This window comes from Hydra vulgaris, chromosome 04 (genome assembly GCF_038396675.1).
Source record: "Hydra vulgaris chromosome 04, alternate assembly HydraT2T_AEP".
Lineage (NCBI taxonomy): Eukaryota > Metazoa > Cnidaria > Hydrozoa > Anthoathecata > Hydridae > Hydra > Hydra vulgaris.
The window spans coordinates 9,060,863-9,081,363 of NC_088923.1; the positions used below are offsets into that span (position 1 = coordinate 9,060,863).

At 28.7% G+C, this 20,501-nt stretch overlaps 1 protein-coding gene across 6 annotated transcripts in view; it reads right to left on the reverse strand.

Moving 5' to 3' along the window:
• The window catches only part of LOC136079549 (uncharacterized), a 112,673-nt gene that overhangs the window by 31,280 nt on the left and 60,892 nt on the right, over nt 1–20,501 (reverse strand). For 3 of the 6 annotated variants that reach the window (XM_065795381.1, XM_065795382.1, XM_065795383.1), the window contains exons 5-6: nt 6,021–6,302; nt 4,397–4,876 (exon numbers count right to left, since the gene is read on the reverse strand). In XM_065795381.1, the coding sequence (XP_065651453.1) occupies nt 4,397–4,876; nt 6,021–6,302 (762 nt within the window). The remainder of the gene's footprint in view (nt 1–4,396; nt 4,877–6,020; nt 6,303–20,501) is intronic. The other 3 variants (XM_065795385.1, XM_065795384.1, XM_065795386.1) reach the window with 1 other exon arrangement.

Below are 20,501 nucleotides of genomic sequence, written 5' to 3' on the forward strand. Positions count from 1 at the left end.
AAGGATTGAACCTTATGGAACCCCTGAAGTTATAGGATATGAAGCATTGAGGACAACTTTTAAACTACGATTGGTAAGATTCAATAACCTTAAAGATGTTAGCATATATACCATAAGAAGAAAGCTTTATCAAAAGCTCTAGAAATATCAAGAGCAATAACCTTAACCTTTCCACCTCTGTCTATTACTGGTAGCAAATTAGCTGTAGAGCGAGAAGATCGAAATCCATATTGATTATCAGAAAGTAAATTTATAGATTCAAGATGAGAGATTAAGTGTTTGTTAATTAAAGATTTAAAAACATTGCTTATGATAGGAAGAAGACTAATGGGACAGTATCTAGACTAATCAGATCATTATTATTCATAAATTCTAAGCCGCAGCACTCTTCATGATTTTTAATGCAGCTTTCCAGCATGCCAGAAAACAAGACTCTGATATAAACTTGTTAAATAGTTTTGATAGTATACTATCAAAACTATTTAATGACTGTTCCGGATAACACTTCTGCAAGACAATAACAGGTATTTTGTCTGGACCACAAGCTGTAGAAGAGTTTAAGCAGGAAATCACTTTTGATACAGAAGCTAGAGTGATATGAATCAAGCCGTGGATCAACCTGTTTGAAGGCTATACCAGGTTTACGCAACTAGTGGAATGAAGAGATGATAATGATGAAAAGTTTTGTGCAAACAATTTAGCTTTGTCTTTAGGTTGGGTGACAAAGTCTGAACCATACTAAAAAAGTGGAATAACAGATTTGCCTTTATTATTGATACTGTTAAAGATTCTCCAGAAGTCACGAGAGCCTAATTTTTGTGATAAAATACAAAATTTTATTACATGAGAATAGTGAGCTTTGGCATTAGACAAAACATTTTTACACTGGTTTCTAGCAGTCATAAACAGACTTCTGTTTTCTAGAGAATTATTTTGCTGATAGAGATGGGAGTAACAGTTTCAATTGAAAATTGCAACAGCACAATGTGAGCAAAAAAATGGAGAAAAGTGAAGCCTGGAATCGTCAAAAGGAAATGAAAGATTCTATTGTAGCCTGAATCCAAGGAGTTATGTAAAAAGCACATTTCTCAGCATGAAGATAAAAGACTTCTACCCAAGGGTCATCACGAAGAAAGTCTTCATATGATGATAAAAAAAAAAAAGATAATAGTTTCAGAAACAAGGCATAGGTTGAGTAGAGAAGGTAAGTGATTTAGGAAGGCGAGATTGTCTAGAAAGCGAGTTGGAAAGTTGACTAATTAAGTAAAAAGATTGAGAAAGGCTAAAGTTGAGGGCCTTAATACCAGCACTGTCACTGACCCTAGAGCTAAGCCAATCAGTGTGATGAGCATTAAAGTCACCAACAACAACAATATTGGCTGATGGATAAAGAGAGAGGGCTAGGTCAATTTAATCTGTAATAACATCAAAAAGAGTGCAGCCTTGAGATGAAGGGAGTGATATAGAACAAAAAAAAATGCGATAGAGTAAAGCAGTGTTAAGCAATAGCACATAAAAGAATAGTCTGCAAATTTAAACCTAGTTTCTAGACAAATGGGTGAAGTCTTAATACTATAATAATAATATTAGTATGATAATATTAGTAGAACCTCATTTTTGTATAACTTTTATATTAATAAGAAAACTTGGAAAAAGAAAAATATACATAACTGGATTTATGTAATTGGCAGTTATGATGGAGCAGAAAACAGTAAAGTAATATTAATGAATTAGGCCTTTATCGTGACAATGGTTTAATAGAAATGCGTGAAATATGCGTAATATACAATCCCAATTTCAATTGATAATAGACTAAACCAAAACTTCTCTAATAAAAATGTATTCAATTCTTCTAAATGAGTTTTTGAAGATGCCTTTAAAAAAAGTGTTTTTAAACTAAAATTTGACGCTGAAAAAAAATATACAAAAAGGCGAAATAGAACTAGAAATGGTTGAACCTCCCCACCTCCCATTATATAGCGAAAATAATTCCACTAACATAAAAAAAGTGTTTCTAAAATTGGTCGATAAGCACCTCCCACCCTCTAATAAATTACATAAAACTTTTAATCGAAATACAAATAAGGTTAGCTACATACGAAATACAATTAAGGTTAGCTACAGCTAATTAAAGTTAGCTACAGTTGCACAAAAAACATGAAAAGATTTATAAAAGGTCAAAATAACACTTTTTTAAACATAAAATAAATCCTAAATGAAAAAAAGACAGCAAATTGTAATTGAAAACAAAAAAAACAATAGTCCAATTAGTAGAAAGTATTTATAAAAAAATATAAATGTGTTGTTGGTATATAAATGTGTTGTTTCCTCCAAGAATGTACCTGATAAACAATATATTGGCTTAACAGAGTACGAATGGAAAAAATGTTATGCCAATCATAAGCATTCCTTTAAAAATAAAAAGTATTCAAAAGACACCATGATGTCAAAATATATATGGGACCTAAAAGATAAAAATATTGATGATTTTATTCTGAATTGATTCACCCCTTAAAACAGCACCTGCATATAACAATATTTCCAATAAATGCATACTATGCCTACAAGAAAAATATGAAATAATTACACATGCAAACCAAGAATCTTTATTAAACAAAAAATCGGAATAAATTTCTAAATGCAGGCGCAAAAATAAGATTCTCCTAAAAAAACTATAAAAACAAGTGAACTTGTTTAAAAACACAGTATCATGTTACGTATGGATAGTGTCCTTGTTGGTAATTTTGGTGTGCATTGTTGAGGCCACATTTGGAGTGCTTTGCTGCGGCTTAGAATTTATGAATAGTAATGAGGCAATTGATTAGATTATTAAATAGTGTGCTAAGTTCTATCTGTGCTTTGAGTCAATTTCTTTAATAAATTTAATTATACCTATAAATATATTCTTATAATGAATATATTATTAATTAATTGATATTATATTTTTTATTATACAATTAATATGTAATAACAAAGATATAATTATTATTATTATATATTTAAGTAACTACACACAAAATTGTGTAGTTACATTCAAAGCTTTAACGATTTCACATAAAGTATAAACAATTTTATGTAATGAGCATTTTAAAGAAAATAATAACTACAAAAAATTACATTTACAAAGACATAAATAATAAAAATAACTCTTGTAAGTGTTCTCAGTAAAAAAAGGTTATTAACAATGGTAAAGTTTCGGTCTTAATAGTAAAGTTTAAATCTCAATTAGGTATTGGTTATAAAATAAGTATTGTTTTAAAACTTGCTCAAAAAATGAAACAGATAAAATACTCAGAAACCAATAAAAGCTTTTGTGTTTGTTTAACAAATAAAATAGTATACATCAACTTTTATGTAACAAATAAATAAGCATACATTAGCTTTTATTGGCAAATGGTTTGCCAATAAAAGGTGTACATTAATTTATTAAAAAAGAAACACATTACTAAACACAATATACATTTCTTTCACACAATACGTTTCTTTGCACTATTCTAAAAACAGAACTAATTGAAACATGTTCAACTTCAAAAAGTACTATGGCACATCCTTTCTACGAATAAAATACTAATTTTATATATATATATATTTATATATTTATATATATATATATATATATATATATATATATATATATATATATATATATATATATATATATATATATATATATATATACATATATATATATATATATATATATATATATATATATATATATATATATATATATATATATATATATACATATATATATATATATATATGTATATATACCTATATATATATATATATATATATATATATATATATATATATATATATATATATATATATATATATATTTATATATATATATATATATAAGTAATGCTTTATAACTTAACTGTTTCATAAATATTTTTCTTAAAAATTTATTTAAGTATGAGTTCTAAAAAACTTTGTTTGTAATTTAGAACTCATACATTTTGATGCGCACAAAGGTATTTTTTTTAAAGTAAAAAAAAATACATTAACAATTTTTCAATCTCTGATAGCATTACTGAAATTGCTTTTCAGTTCCACAAAGTTAAATAGACATTTTATAAAAATGTGAACTAAAATTTTTCTATAAATTTTAAATAAAGTGCTAAACTAATTCTAATCATTCAAACAGTCAAAAAGTTGTTAAAACAATAAAAAATGACATTAAAAATGTGACATACTTTTTCTAATAGAAAAATTAATTTTTAGTTTTTGCTTGACAAATTTTTGTAGTCATATACATTACAAGTATAGTATACATAGTATACAAGAATAATAATATATAAATAATAGTAAATAACAATAATAAATACACATAAACATTAAATTATTATTCTTTAAAAATAAATTTGTATTTAAAAAGACAACTAACCAACATATCCATTAACAATTTTGAAATCTTTAATATAGCCATCAAGTGCTTCATACCATGGATCTGATGCATAAACCTGAACATTTTTAAAAATTTGTGGCTGAGTATTTATTGTATTATGGATAATTTGGTCATTTAAATAAACTGTGAATATATAATCTCCGTTTAATTCAGTTTGCAATATAAGTAGACTTGACCATACATCTAGTGATAGTGGTTGGGGACCTATAACATAATTAACATTTCCACTTAATGCAAAACAAATGTATAACCATGAACTTTGATAAACCCATATACCAGGAATTCTTTCTCCATATATACCACCTTCACTATAAATTGTCAAATGAATAATATTATACCATACATTTTTGTTTGAATTTAAAGAAATTGGTTTTAACATAAAAGAAATTGAAAATGTCTTATCCAAAAAAGACAATCTTGTAATTAACTTAGATTTTTGTATCACTTGCTCATTGACTTCTAAAAAATTAAAAATATAATATATTATATACATGCTATAAATGTTGTGAAGTTTTTAAAAACGCATTATGCTGGCACAAATTAAACAATTTAAAAATTTGTCACATATAAACATATTAAAGAAATTAAAAAAGGTCACATAGTATGATGCCAATAAGATGAAAGTTATAATATAGTATATGTCATGCTTTTTAAATTAGGTTAGTATCCAAATGAAAAACAGTCAATCTAGGGTATTCAGTTACCTACACTACTCTTTTTATTTTTCTAAAAGTTAACTGAGATACTTGCACTTAAAACATCATAAAATTCATAAAAAGCGTTTTAGGTATATCAAAACATTTTTTTGCTAATCTCCTCTATTTGTTGCATTTTTTCTTAATAAAATCTATTTAAATCTGTATATTTTGTTGTTAAACATATTTTCATCTAAATAGCCATACTCTGAAGCCAATACTATATCCAAATTTAAGCTAAACTTTATGCAAAAAAAATAATACCTTTGGTGTAATGGGATGTGCATGGATTTACATATTGTAATTTAATTACCAAAATAAAAAGTCTTTTCAAAATTATTTCAATAATAACTTTTGATAAAGTTAAAAAAAGTTCAAAATATATTATTGTTTCATAAAACTTGGGTTTGTTTTAACAAAGGGAACTAAGTTATTATACTAGTATTAAACATTTTAAATTTATGTTTTATTTTAGTATAAAATTAAATATTTTTTGTCAGCATCCTTTAAAAGGATTAACTAACAGCATTATCAGCTATATTTTTAAAAATGTTTAATTGCAATCTATTTATTTATTTGTGCTTTTACTTTGTTAGTGTTACTTTGTCAACCTTTTTTTAGTCAAGATCTTTATTTAAAAAAAGCCTTGAAACTAGATAATAACTAAAAACTGGATGATAAAATCCAATGTAATAAAGACCTTCCTACCTATAACAAAAAAGACAAACTAAGACAAGCTATAAACTTCAAACTTATAAAAGTTTATTGTAATTTTTAATTAGTCAATATTTATAAATATCTATAAATTATATACTTAGAAATATTTATAAACAATTAATCTATAGTAAATATTAACAAATAAATACTAACAAATAAATAGATAAGTAATTAAATATTTTTATTTCTACCTTTAATGCTTGTAACCACAGTTGATGGAAACATATCAAAATACAAACATCCATAATTAGCAGAAGTTGTTTTACCAGTAAATCCATAAAGACATAGACAGTCATAATTTGTAACAGCTATTCCACTTGCAACATATCCATTATATGTTGAGTTTGTATTCTGATAACTTGTACAAAAATTTACACATGAATTTATGTCAAAAGAAACTGAAATTCCATTATTATAAACTATTTGTCTATCAGACCTCAACTCTCTTAATATGCAATCAGTTGCTGATGCTTCTGAAATAAATGTAAATAATAGACATAATATATATATATATATATATATATATATATATATATATATATATATATATATATATATATATATATATATATACATATATTTATATATATATATATTTATATATATATATATTGTTGGTTTTAAATTAAATAAAATAATAAATTTTATTTAATTTAAAACCAACAACTTTTTTTTTTTATCTTGGTGGGCACAAACTACATACTGATTACATTTGCAGTGCGACCACCAACTACTTTATTACAAACGATCATTATTAAGTTTTAGACCTATTAGCTAAATAAATAGATTTACTTAAATTAGAAATCTGTTTATTACTTACAACAATAAAAATGTTAGTTTCTATAACAATTTCTTAATCCAATTGTTACTAAAATACAACTATGATGATTGCATAAACCAAACTCATGTTTGGCTCATGCAATTCATGAATAACTGGCACCTTGCTATGTGCCATTTTTATAATTGGTACATTCATTGTTACGACCTAATGGCACATTTATGTGCCATTTGTTATTTTTAAATATAATATCATACCACACAAAAATATGCTTTTGTTCGAAAATGTTCTAATTGTAGTATTTTATTGTTTCAATAAAATACTACAATACACTGACAACGCTCAAAATAGCTCAAAATAGAAAAAATGATACTTTGATCTCCCAAAATCAATTCTGGACAATCAAATTTGATTGGCAAGAATGGCAAGTGAAACTTTATAAAAAATTCAAAATATTCCAAAACAAACGTCACAAAAACATTAAAAAGACAAAAGTACAACTCGACACAAAAACATTTAAAGTAAAACGTCGCTTAAAAAAGAAAAACAAAGTTTAGATAACAAAATATTATATAAACAAAAGACTTATTACCAGTTAATGAATTTTTTTGGAATGAATTGAATTTTTTTAATGATTAGAATTTTCAATACATTTAGAAACAACGTTATTGTAAAAAATTTTGAAAAATAATAAATAATGTGAGTTTATGATTGGTTGAAAGAATGTTGACTTGAAAACATCATAATGCTTTAAACAAAATAAAATTTTTTTTGTTTAAAATTTTTATAAATTAAGTTTTAAAAGTAAAATTATGTAAAAAGTATAAAAATAGTCATAAAATGGATGCAGGAAAAATGCGACAGAAAACTATTTCTTTTAAAAGATAATCAGGATCTGAAACACTCGCTAAGAATAAAGTAAAAGTTTATGAAAGAAAGTTACAATTACAAGCAGCTAATAAGTGGAAAAATTCTACGCTTGCAAAGTATATTATTAAAAGATAAAGTAAGCAAACTTAAATTTTTTGGTTAAGGGGCAACTACCCTCAAAATTTTTCAAAAATTGATTTTTTTTTTTTTTAGTAATTGTTGACCAAAATTTTATGTAGATATTGAATCTAAAAAAAAAATTATAGATTTCTTTATAAGTTTTTGCTTAATTTATGTTTTTTTGAACCCAAGTAAAAAATATTTGCATAGCAACGCGTTGCTATGGGGGTGAATATTTTGTTGGTGAACTTATTCTGGAGTACTGTTTCAAATATATGTTTTGATTTATATCTTCTTTGCTAAATAATATTCAATACAATTGCGATTTTATCAAGTTATCAAAGCTAATTTATCTATTAGCAGAAACAAAAAAATATTATAAAATCCTTTAGATTTTTTGGATGATTCGGATGTTATTAAGAACAAAAAAATGAATGATAGAGTAAAGCAGAGAACAAAGTACCACAAAAATAAAAGAGTATTTAATGTGCAGAAAGATAAAAATGCATGTAATGTAAGTGGATGGGAGTTGAATGGCAGTAATATTTTAGGCGCATCTGCTAAGAAATATAAATTCATTACAAATGAACCAAGTAAAAAAATTAAAAAAAAATTAATGGTTACAGAATTATAGATACTGAAATTTTATCTAAAGTTCTTTCATTGTTAATGTGTCCTCAATGTGAAAACTGTGCACTGTACCTAGGTTATTACCATGAAAAATAGAAAGGACTAGAATCGTTGCTATATTTGAAGTGTATTACACTATCTTGTGATTATAAATATGAATTTTATACATCAGATCATTGTGTTGAAGAGTTTGATATTAAAACAGGACAATATATGCAATGAGAGTATTAGGACATCGTCATACTGGAATTGAAAAATTTACTCAGCTTATGAGTATGCCTAAACCCATGACACCCAAAAATTATTCAAAAATAGCAACAAAAACTGGACCAGGAATTCCTGTTGATATTATTCACAAAATCAAGCCATTATACAGCGGAGAAAATAGAATTAGCCTCACCATGTGCTGATCCAATATTTTGTAAATCTGTAAACAAGTTTGTGCGGTACAACTTTTGTATCTACACACATATAATTACTGTTACAAACAACAACTTTTTAGATTATAATATAGCATAATTAAATTGCGGAACATTTGATAAAACCATAAAATGTATAATACTTGATATTTGCGGTAACAAATAGAATTAGCCTCATCAATAATTATTTTCAGTTTACTTGTATATTTTGATCTGGTGATACGCATTTGTGAGTTAGTTTTTTATTATTATTTGTAAGTTAAACAAAGACTGTGAAATCAGTGCTCATAAAGTTTTTAACATTTGGTTTTTGATACCTTTATTTGAAATGGGACGTGGTAAGCGTTTAACGAATGAAGAATTAGCAGTAATCAAAGCATACAAAGATACAGGCTTATCTAATCGGGAAATTGCAAAGAAAATTAAAAGATCTCCAAAAGTGGTTAACAATTACTTCAAGATTGGCGTTAATTATGGAGCCTATAAGGGAAGTGGTGGCAAACGTTAAATTGATAATCGTACTAAACGAGTTATTGTACGTCGTGCTGCTGCTCAGCACATGACTGCATCTCAAATTCGTGCTGATTTACAATTACCTGTATCTGTTCAACGTGTGAGACAAATCTTACATGAAGATCCAAACACAGTTTGGAAAAAGCGTAAACCAAAACCAAAACTTACTGCTCGTCATAAAAAAGTTAGATTACAATTTGCGAAAGAACACATGTCTTGGCAAGAAGAGTGGCATCAAGTTCTCTTCAGTGATGAAAAAAAGTTCAATCTAGATGGTCCTGATGGCTATCAATATTACTGGCACGATCTTCGAAAAGAGAAAGAAACTCGGATGAGTCGTAACTTTGGGGGTGGAAATGTTATGGTTTGGGGGGCTTTTTCCTTTGCTGGAAAACTTCCACTGGCATGGATTTCAACAAAAATGAATTCACAGGACTACATTGACTTATTAGAATTAAGTTTACTTGAACATGGTGAGGAATTGATGGGTGAAACTTTCACTTTCCAACAAGATAATGCTACTATCCATAATTCAAAGCTTACAAAAGCTTGGTTTAGAGAAAAAAATATTCACGTAATGGAATGGCCCGCACGTAGTCCAGACCTAAACCCAATTGAAAATCTATGGGGAATACTTTCTAGAAAGGTTTATGAAAATGGTAAGCAATTTGAATGCACTTTGGAGCTGAAAACTCGTATCAGAGAAGCTTGGAATGAAATATCTATAGAAACTATCCAAAATCTTGTGACTAGTATGTCAAACCGCATATTTGAAGTCATTAAAAATTCAGGAAGCTATACTAAATACTAAATGAGCGAAAAAACAAAATATTTTCTTTATTTTTTGTATATAACGCTAATGAGGCTAATTCTATTTTCTCCACAAATTGAATATTTTTAATTTTTTTTCCATTTGGAATTAATTAAGCATACCAATTTATAAACTTTTTAGTTGTAGTAGAAGTAACAAGAAATAAAGTAGATTTCATAATTGTTTACCTGCAATTTTTGTTAAATTAGAACAAAAAATAAAGGTGAGGCTAATTCTATTTTCTCCGCTGTATGCTGATTTAATATATGCTGATTTAAGTAAAGATTCTGAATTAGTAAAGTGTCTGCATGGCAAAACCCAGAATTGTAATGAGAGTTTTAATAATTGAATATTGGAAAAATTAAAGTAATTATGTTGGTTTAGCCAGTTTAGAGTTCGGAGTGAACGATGCTGTTGCGAATTATAACATTGGTATGAAGTCTGTTATATAATTTATGAAAAACTAAATATTAAACCAGGACATTTTACTTTGGCTGGTTGCAAACTCATAAACAAAAAACAAATAAATCTATCATCATTTAAATCGAGTGAAAGTTTTAAGATTAAACGAAAGTTGTTACAACGTCAAATATTGTCAAAGAATGATCACCAAAAGTCAATAGAAAAAGCCAGCAAATATTATGAATCTGGTAGTTTTAAAAATGTTCTTTTAAAAAGTAATTTTTTTAAAGAAATATTTATGAAATGAACAATAATTTATGATTTTATTTTTTGTTTTGTGTTTTCTGAGAATTTGCTTTTTAAACACGCCGGTAAGAAAATCTTGAAAAGTATACATGCTATCATTATGAATTTTTCAGGGATTGTTCATTTTGCCAATATTTATGATATGATCGGAGTAGAATTTCTAATATGACTTAAGATTTTGAGTTAATAGGTTTTTTTCTTTGCATTTTGACCTTTTTTAAAAAAACTTAATTTGTCTGTAGCTTTTTATGGAAAAAAAAATCTTTTTTCAAAAATCGGCTTCATTCATATCACAAACATAGATATTTAGAACAGTTCTGCAAAACTTCATTGACACTCCTTTACTCACAAGTCTTTATTTTTTTACGGCGTAAAGACAGTTTTTGTGGTATTTTCAGCTATTTTTTTGGTTATCATAGGAACGAGCTACCATTTTATGTGCTTTTTGGTATTTTTAATGCCATTTTATTATTTCCTATGTGACGAAAGAAAAAGTTACTTTTTATGTGTAGTTTTGAAATTTGAGGGTAGTTGACCTTTAAATCAAGATCTTTACTATGCATGGTATATCCAAAAATACTTCAATTACAAGAGAAACATGGTGTTGTCTTTGGTCAAGTTTACAAGAACGCAAATATTTGCAAAACATTCATTGACTATATTGTTCTCAGTTTGGCAAAAGATCTTTAAAAAAAATTTAATAATCGAAACCTTTTTACTATCTTTATTGACGTCTCTAACGACATTTCAATTATGGAAAAAGAGGCCATGTTGAATGTGACTTTCTTTCACTTTCAGATGTTGAATATGGAACATTGCACAGAGTTGCAATGTTTCATATTCACAATAAAAGAATCACTTGAGAATATAGAAATCGAAAATTGCAATAAAAAATTTGTTAGTTTTGGTGCAGATGGCGCATCTGTAAATAGAGGAGGCAGTCAGGTGTTAAAATATTGCTCACGGCTGAAATTCAATGGATCTCGTTTGGTTAGTGTGTAGCACATCATCTTGAGTTATCATTAAAAGATAAATTATGAAAGACAAACCATTTAATGACGTTGATTGCATTACTTTAAGAATCCATTACATTTCAAAAAATTGCCTAAAAAGTTAAGGTAGCTTGGTGACCTTGTATCTATTTTAGAAGATGATGCATATAATATTACTGGTTACCGAACTAAAAAAGTCTCTGATATTTTTAAATTATTTGGAATTATTAAAATATTCTTAAATTTGTTAATTATAAAATAAAATATATATTGCAAAAGTTCCATTTTTAGGTACATGATGTATTGCAGATAAAGTTCGGGTTTAGAGATAATATTAGACAAACAAAGTGTTTATTTAAGACATCTAGAAAATAAGACGGAAGATCGTGCTTTTACAAATGCTGAACGGGGTTAGTTTAAAGGACACCACATAAAGTGGGTTCATGCAAGAATACCGCTTTACATTGTATTATTTATCAAAATTTTAGTACCAGCAAAAATGTTGTCAAAATCTTTTCAAAGTGATGAGATTGATTTATTAGCTCTATCAGGGTTTATTCAACAAGCTAAAACCCAATTAAATCGTTTTAAAAAATAAAATTCATCAATTTACCAACAGTAAAAGTTTCCTTGCCAAAGTGACTGAAAAGGCTGGAAAGTTTTAATTCCGGGGTGTCGCACTTAACGATTTTGTAAATACTAAACATTTAGTAAAAAATTCAAATTCTTTTCTTATTGAGTTTGTAATGAATTCAATCATAGAACATTTAGAAACATTTGATAACATACCTGACATATATAGTACAAAAATATTAAATACAAAAGACAATTTTGGATGAAGGAATAGAAAAAGCTTACGACTTTAACAAAACGCTGTTGCAACGTGCTGGTTTCACCGGAATCGTAAATGATGTTTTGGAAGCTTGGCATAACTGTTAAATTATACTGTAAAGTACTTAGTACCACATAATACCAGTTACCGCAAGATATGGCACCAAATATTCTCCAGCTTGATGAAAAATGAATGGGTTCCAGTTCTACTTCTCGTTCAACTATTTTTTACATGTATCTAATGCAAAAGCTGAACACCTTTTTTCAATAATGAATAGAGACAAAACAGACACACACAACTCTCTGAAAGAAAAACATTTGCAAAATTTAATTTAGTAAGTTTGCAAGGAACAGATTCTAATGGATTTGATTTAAGTCTTGCTATAGAGTCATGGACAAGTGATGTAGTACAAAGGCCAACACAATCAGATAGAAAAAATTACTCAAAAAGAGCAAGAAAAACTGGTTTAAAAACACTAATTGATTTAAATTCATCATCTGACGAATCAAATAACGAATAGTTCAAAACCTTTTTAAGTATTTTGTTTGTTTTTTAAATAAATATTCTTGCGTTAAAGTTTGTAGTTTTTTCTCGTAATCAACAAATTAATAAACAGCAATAATCTTTTCTCATAAATAAAACTTAGAGTTAAAAACTAAAAGTTCATTAACTCTTTACATATTTTTTCCTCAATATATATACTCTATGCTTTTTCTAAAATATCCTTCCAAACACCGTCTCAAATCACCGCAAAAACATATTTACAATTGTTATTGGTAAAAACAATTAAAGCTATTAAATCTCTAACGTCATTAAATATTCTCGAATTTTCCGGAATTACACTACTCCTTGATCCTTACGGATCATCCAAATAACAATCAAAGTATTTCGAAGGCATGCGCCGTTCCCGACCACTCCGTCGCAAAAGCATGTCGATTTCTTGGGGTCTATCTTCAGCTTCGAAATTTTACTCGTTCGTTTCTAATACATCTTTAACTTGCCTTCCTTGATTTTTAGCGTTCTCTTGACCAGTTTCAGTATACATCTCTATTTCCACATCAGAGATAATGCAGGACTGAGTATCATTTCAAGGTCTAACGCGTTTTACATGACGCGGAATGCTGTTCACTTCTACGATTTGTTTCGACGCATTCCGAGTTATCGTAGCTGGTTGCCACATTGTATAGCACCTCGCATTTAGTGGTTTCAGCCAGATTTTATCGTCAAATCAAAATCTCTCGTTCGTGACATTTTGCGAAGGAAGATTCTCTTTTCCAATCCTTTCAAACCAATGGTATAACAGTATATTTTGTCCATCGGACTTGCACCATTTTTTTCGGCTGAGACATTGTACCAATATAGTGCTTCCTGTATCGACATTTTCGATCGTTCTGTTGTTCTCTTGATCGTACGGTGGTTTCTTTCCACAATTCCATTTCCTTCACGATAATAAGCGGCTCTAAATTTAATTTTTACTCCCCAAATATCAAGGAAACTCCTTATCTCTTTAGTTTTAAATGTCGGCTCATTGTCAGTTAATATTTCAGACGGTGCTCCACGTTCACAAAAAATAAGACGGAGTATTCGGACTATGGCAAGACTTCCGTATGAGCTTGATAATTGTCACCACAACGCGTATTTTGAAGGTCTGCAATCAATTAGACTCAAAAACTTGTCAGTGCCATAATGCGTGATGTCCATGACCGATATCTCCCAGTTTCCTTCAACATCCAATTTCCCTTTTCCCCATCGTATTGGCGCTGGATCTACTGACTGACATGGTTCGCAACTTTTAATCACATTTCGAACATCGTTTTCAGTAGCAGTCGGAACTGTTTTACGAACAAAGTTTAACGTTCGATTCACTCCAAAATGTCCAGCTCTTTGGTGTATATCGGAAATAGATTTAGCCTTCGTAGCTGCGATTCCCATACAACTATTCCGACACTTTGGCACAGTCAGTTTGTTGAGCCATCTGCTACGAACTCTTGTTAATGCGTCAGCCAAATTATCTTTAGAAGGAATGAGTTTCACCTCAACGCTAACATTGTATTCTTCAATTAGCTGTTGCAACACGCTCATTCTTCTTCAAATCAGTATTTCACCCGTCGCTTTTGATCTCAACCTTGATTTTCCTGTAAGGCCGTCAGAAACCCAGTGGAATACTGTCACGGAATCGGTAAAAACAGTCACTTTCTTCAACTTCCACATCATAGCCATATTCATTCCACGTATCACAGCGTCTAATTCTGCCATGTTGATATGAATATCAGACGTTTCTTTTCGCAGCCATGTTGCATCCTCCACAGTAAGTTCCCCAACTTGAATAAGAGCACCAATTGCTAAAGAACTGGCATCAACCCACACTTTTCCCTCATCACCACACACAGCCCAATTACCGCAAGCAGGCTCGCAACGTTCCACCTCAGCAAATACTTCTTTAAGCACGTTCTCATCACAAATTTCATCGCCCCAACCCTTTGTCAGACTGACAGCTTTCCTCTTCAAGAGACTACAACTCACTCGCAGCCAACCACACACGGGTAAATGTCCTACCAACTGTCCACAGATTGAAAACACAACTCTCTTGGTTAACTTTTTCGAGATAGCATCAACTCGATTCCCTCCGGACCACATCAGTTTTTTACCAACCTTGCGCACACACATCTGCTCACCTTTTTAACTTTCTAAACCATATTTTAAAAAGTGCCTCTTGATGTAATCAAGACTCACCTCACTTTCGTCTACAAAAATGTCGTCTACATAAGCGGACGTTCCACTCTTCACTAAATCGTCTTGATCAATGACGGCACTCACAACGGATTTCATGATCATTGGCGCAACATTCAATCCGAAACCAAGTCGTGTCAAAAAATATCTTTTATTTCGAAACACCACTGTTTGGAAGGGCCCAAAAGATTTATCAGTTTTTAGTTGAAGATAAGCCTTGCGTAAATCAATAATTGCTGGTTTGTTACCCATTCTTCTCCATTCTCTAAGCTTTTCGACACACACATTTGCATCTCTCGTGTATGTCTCAATGAAATCGGTAGCTTCTATCCAGATTAGAACCGGTCGAATTTTGTTGTCTTTGTTTCTCTGAATGACAGCCATTGAAGGAATCTGCCCTTTTTTTTGGCGGCCCGAATTCATTTTCGTCATACTCTAACAGTCACTTCCGATCAATCCAATCCTGTAGTTCGTTTTCATAGTCTGCTCTAGCGTGTTGTGGAATTTCATACTGTGGCACTTTATTATGCAGTCGGTTGGGGTTTTCTGCATCTCTCCATTTCCATTTGACTCTCCATTCAACACCATTAAAAACTGCTTCATGATTTTTCTTTTCTATTTTGATTTTATTGACTTTGTCCTTGTTCTTGACTTTGTCCTTGATGCTCCACAGTAACTAAATCCGAATTTCGCTTTTCCAAAGGAGAAATGGATACGCCTCCTAGTAATTTAATGGAACTCATTCCAAGCATCATATCAACTCCAAACGTTTGGAAGTCCACTAAAATAACTTCATCACGTGCTTTAATGCCATCAACCTCAAGAATCACGACAGCTAATCCAGTGCACTGATGAACCTTTCCTTCAAACGTTACTACCTTTTAAGAGTTTGAGTACTACATTGACTTTTGGGCAGGAATTTTTTACTCAAAATTGTCTTCGAAACCATGTGTCTACTAAAGCTGTCGCAACCATACTGTTAACTTTCAAACAAATAACAGATAATGCGCTCATTCCACCGTTGTTCAGGAGCGAGGTAGAGCAAATTGCTCGCTCCTGCATTCGTTTCCCTGCAACTTCCAGCATTTCGATGCAATGTGTCCTTTCTCACCACATTTAAAACATCTAACATTCTTCGGTAACAAGTTCTTTGCAAGCAAACAATTCTTTGCAATGTGATTTAAACCTTTGCAGTTGTAACATACTAACGTGGTTTTTGTAGCATGGCGTATAGATACAGCCCAACAGCATCACTGTCAATCACATTTGCAAAGTTCAAAGCAGCTCTCACTCTGGGTAACATTATATCAATTGGGTCCATTACGGGTCAAAATCTTGATGATAACACTTCTGGCAAACCCACAACAAACGCCAAACGCACAGACTCCTCTGGTAATTTAGCAAGATAGGCTAATCGTCTTAAATCAGCCAAAAACACGTCGGCTTTTTCTCCGTCACATAATTTTCGTTTTGTAAACAGTTCATATGCAGTATAGGCATCTACAGAAAACGCCGCTAATAACACATGCTCGACTTCCATGAATGCGGTTAAAGCATTGTACACTGCATAAGCAGCTTCTCTGAGAAGAATCGGAAAAAGTAATTCAAGCTTAAAGTTCTGAATTTCAGCAATCACTTTTGTTTGTTGAATCCAAACAGCAGCATCCGAAGTGCCATCAAACGTTTCAAACATATCAAATAATCTCATACTTGGTTTCATGGCCCGGTTAGCTTGTAGTTTTTTCTCGTAATCAACAAATTAATAAACAGCAATAACCTTTTCTCCTTGCTAAAACTCTCTTTTTAAAAATTTTTTTCTCAATATATATACTCTATGCTTTTCCTACAATATCTTTTTAAACACCGTCATAAATCACCGCAAAAACATATTTACAATTTTTATTGGTAAAACTATTAAAGCTATTAAATCCCTAACGTCATTAAATGTTCTAGAACTTTCCGGAATTACAAAGTTTCGATTAACAAATCTTTTCTTAAAAGTTTCTAATATTTCTAGTATCATTTTTGTAAAAAAACTATCATTTTTTTTCGGACACCGAAACCGTAAAAGGTCAAGCATTAATATTTGAATAGCTTTCCATTGTGTAATATGCGAGAGAATGAATCATCTTTGCAATTAAACTTTGACTGAATGAGCTTGATACTTTTATCTATTTTGGGTTTTTTTGTCAATTTTAAATAATGTTTTTACTAATCCATCGTTTAAAATGATGCAAACAATCGATTAGTTTAAACTATAGTTTTAACTAAATGAATGTAAAAATAATATTTTATATTATAAATATAATAAAAATATTTATATTATAATTACAACAAATATATTTTGTAATATAAATATAAAAAAATATTCATAAATGGACAAGATATTTATAACAAAAATCTTAAAGTTAATGACATAATGTGCTACAAAAATTTCTTAAGGTGATTAGAAAATAATTTTTTTTTAATGTTTTAGAGACCTAATCAACTATTTGCCTCAATTACAACCAACTATTTGCCTCAATTTCAACTATATTTAGATGATAATTTTACTTTATAGTGTTGATATCATTATGCTTACATCTTTATAGTATTCAAAATTTTGTTAACATGTTAACTAATGCGTTTAAAATTTTTTTATCTAAATAAATTTATACAAGTAATTAAATGATTTTGTTTTATTAAATGCTTCTATTTGGCATTTTGTTATAAGCCCCTCCTCTTGATTTAAAACTTTGATTATTTTTGATTATAACAACTCTTGCTATCTGCCAATTAAATATCAGAGGGTTTAATAATAGGGTCAAATTTTAAAAAATGCCTTAAATTTCAAAATGCACCAAAAACACCTTCAATGTCACACAGTTGTCATAAGTAAGAGATTATTAAGTTTGTAACGTGTTTACAATAACTTCGAATCTAACACACAAGGATTCTTTTTTTCTAGATATATATGAAAGTCTGTATGTTTGTACTAACTTTTTTTTAATTAAGTTTTCGACATTAATAAGAGGATGCATATTTTGAAACCCTATACAGGATCAGAATGGGCAGTGATATGCACAATTTAATTCACAAGAGGCTTTTGCACATATGTTTAAATCAAAACAAATATCAAGAAACGTATTAAATAATAAAAGTGAAATTAATTAATTGCATAAAAAACCAAGTAATAATAATAACAAAAAAAGTAAGATTTTTCTATCCAATTTTGTACAATATAGCACTTATACGTTTACAAAACTTCGCAACTCAAAACATCCATGATTTTTATAATATTTTCTTAAAAATAAATATTTAAGAAAATTTGTTTTCCTAACAATTTTTATAACTCTAAGATATAAAAAAGTCAACCATTATAACAAACTATAAACCAGATCGTAAAACTTGATTATGCTGTGATTCTCATAAATAGATTTTTCAAAACAGTTTTAAAATTACTCAGTCATATCAATAGGATATTTTAACTTTGTATAATTTTTTTCAAATTAAGTTCCCATTAATCCTATCATTTAGCAAGAAAAAAATTTTGAAAAAATTACCTAATATCTTTTTAGAACTTTAAACTTATTACTCCCATATATAAATTATATACATAACTAAAACATTTTAAGTTTGAGAATATTGCTTATTGATTTTTATAGCTGGCCCAGATAATTTGCAACACTCTCAAATTAAAAGCAATTTTAATCAAGAGATAATTTAGATTGCCTTTATTAATGTAAAGTATAAAAGATTACAAACCATTGTAGCATAATAAGCTATAAGAAAAAACCTATAACCTGATGTCCACAAGTGTGTTTTGATATAGTAAACTGATTACCAAAAGAAATAACTCTCAATTTACCACACCTTTATGAAAAACTAAGTGTAAAAAAGGTTAAAACAAGAAAAACTGCAAACATACAAGTTCAGGTTATTATTTATTTCACTTTCAAAAGTCAATACTTACAAAACACATGTTTGTTGATATATAGCTTTTAACCTAAACAAAATATTGCTTATGATATTCTATAATTGGTAAAAAATGTTTACACTATATAGCAACTGATGATAAATTATACTAAATAAAGTCTCAAACTTTGATAAATTTTATATTTATTATGCAATTAAGTTATTTTGGATTATATACTCCTGAAGAACAAATGAATAAAATATATTCTGTATTTAGTTCAGTAGAAAAATAAATATCACTTTTTTTGTTAAATTTTCCAATAGATTATTAACATCCAATTTTCATCCTATTTATATATAAGATAAAACTTTTTTTAGTTTTTCACAAAGCATTTGAAGGTTTAAGAATTATGTTTTATTAAAGTTCAGTATAGATAAATGTTGACATACTCCAAATCAGTCTTCTAAAAATTTAGGTTAAACAGCAACTTCTTCAGAGTTCAAAATATATACTTTAAGTATTTTAACAGTAGTCTGGTGCAACTGCATATAATTTTTATATTGCGCATGCTTTATAAAACAAGGACATTATATTTGACGAGAAATGCATTAGGAAATCTTGCAAAATTGCACATATAAAAATTCAAGTTGAATATTTCAAGAGTTTATACATACTACACACATTTTATAATAACAAAAACACTTATGGCGCAGCAACTAATTTTGTTCTTTTTTTTTGATACTTTTATTGTCTTTTCTTCATTACTCTTTTTTCATTAAAACATTTAATTTTAACCACTTCGTTTGTTTTTTTTTTAACTTTTTTTTAAATTATTACAATAAAAAAAATGCCACAATCATTTGCATTTTTTTGTTACTATATTCCACTGCTATTTGATTAATTTATTTGACTTATAAAAAAAACAAATCGGTCTCCTGAAAACTACGGTTAAAGCAAAATATGAAAACAAAATCTCCTCAAAGCTAATTGAACATGTAACATGTCCATACAGCATGAATAATGTACGCTAGTTTAGCAATTAGTACAACTATTCTTTATTTAAAAACTTTAATGTTCAACTCTTTATAATTAACATATAAATTAATTTATAAATAAAGTTCTTCACTAGTAGTCTGATAAAACTGCTTAAAATTTTTGTATGCAAAAGTACTTCACCAGTAGTCTTGTACAACTGCATATAAACTTTGCTTTTTGATACTTTTAAATACTCTGAGGAGTACTAAAATAAAATAAACTTCCTGTGTTAATAGTAATACAAGTCTTGTATTGATAAACTTAGTTTATCATTACTTTGAAATTTATTTCTAAAATCTGGTTGTTTTGATTTTAATTATATTTTTCAACTTTTTCAAC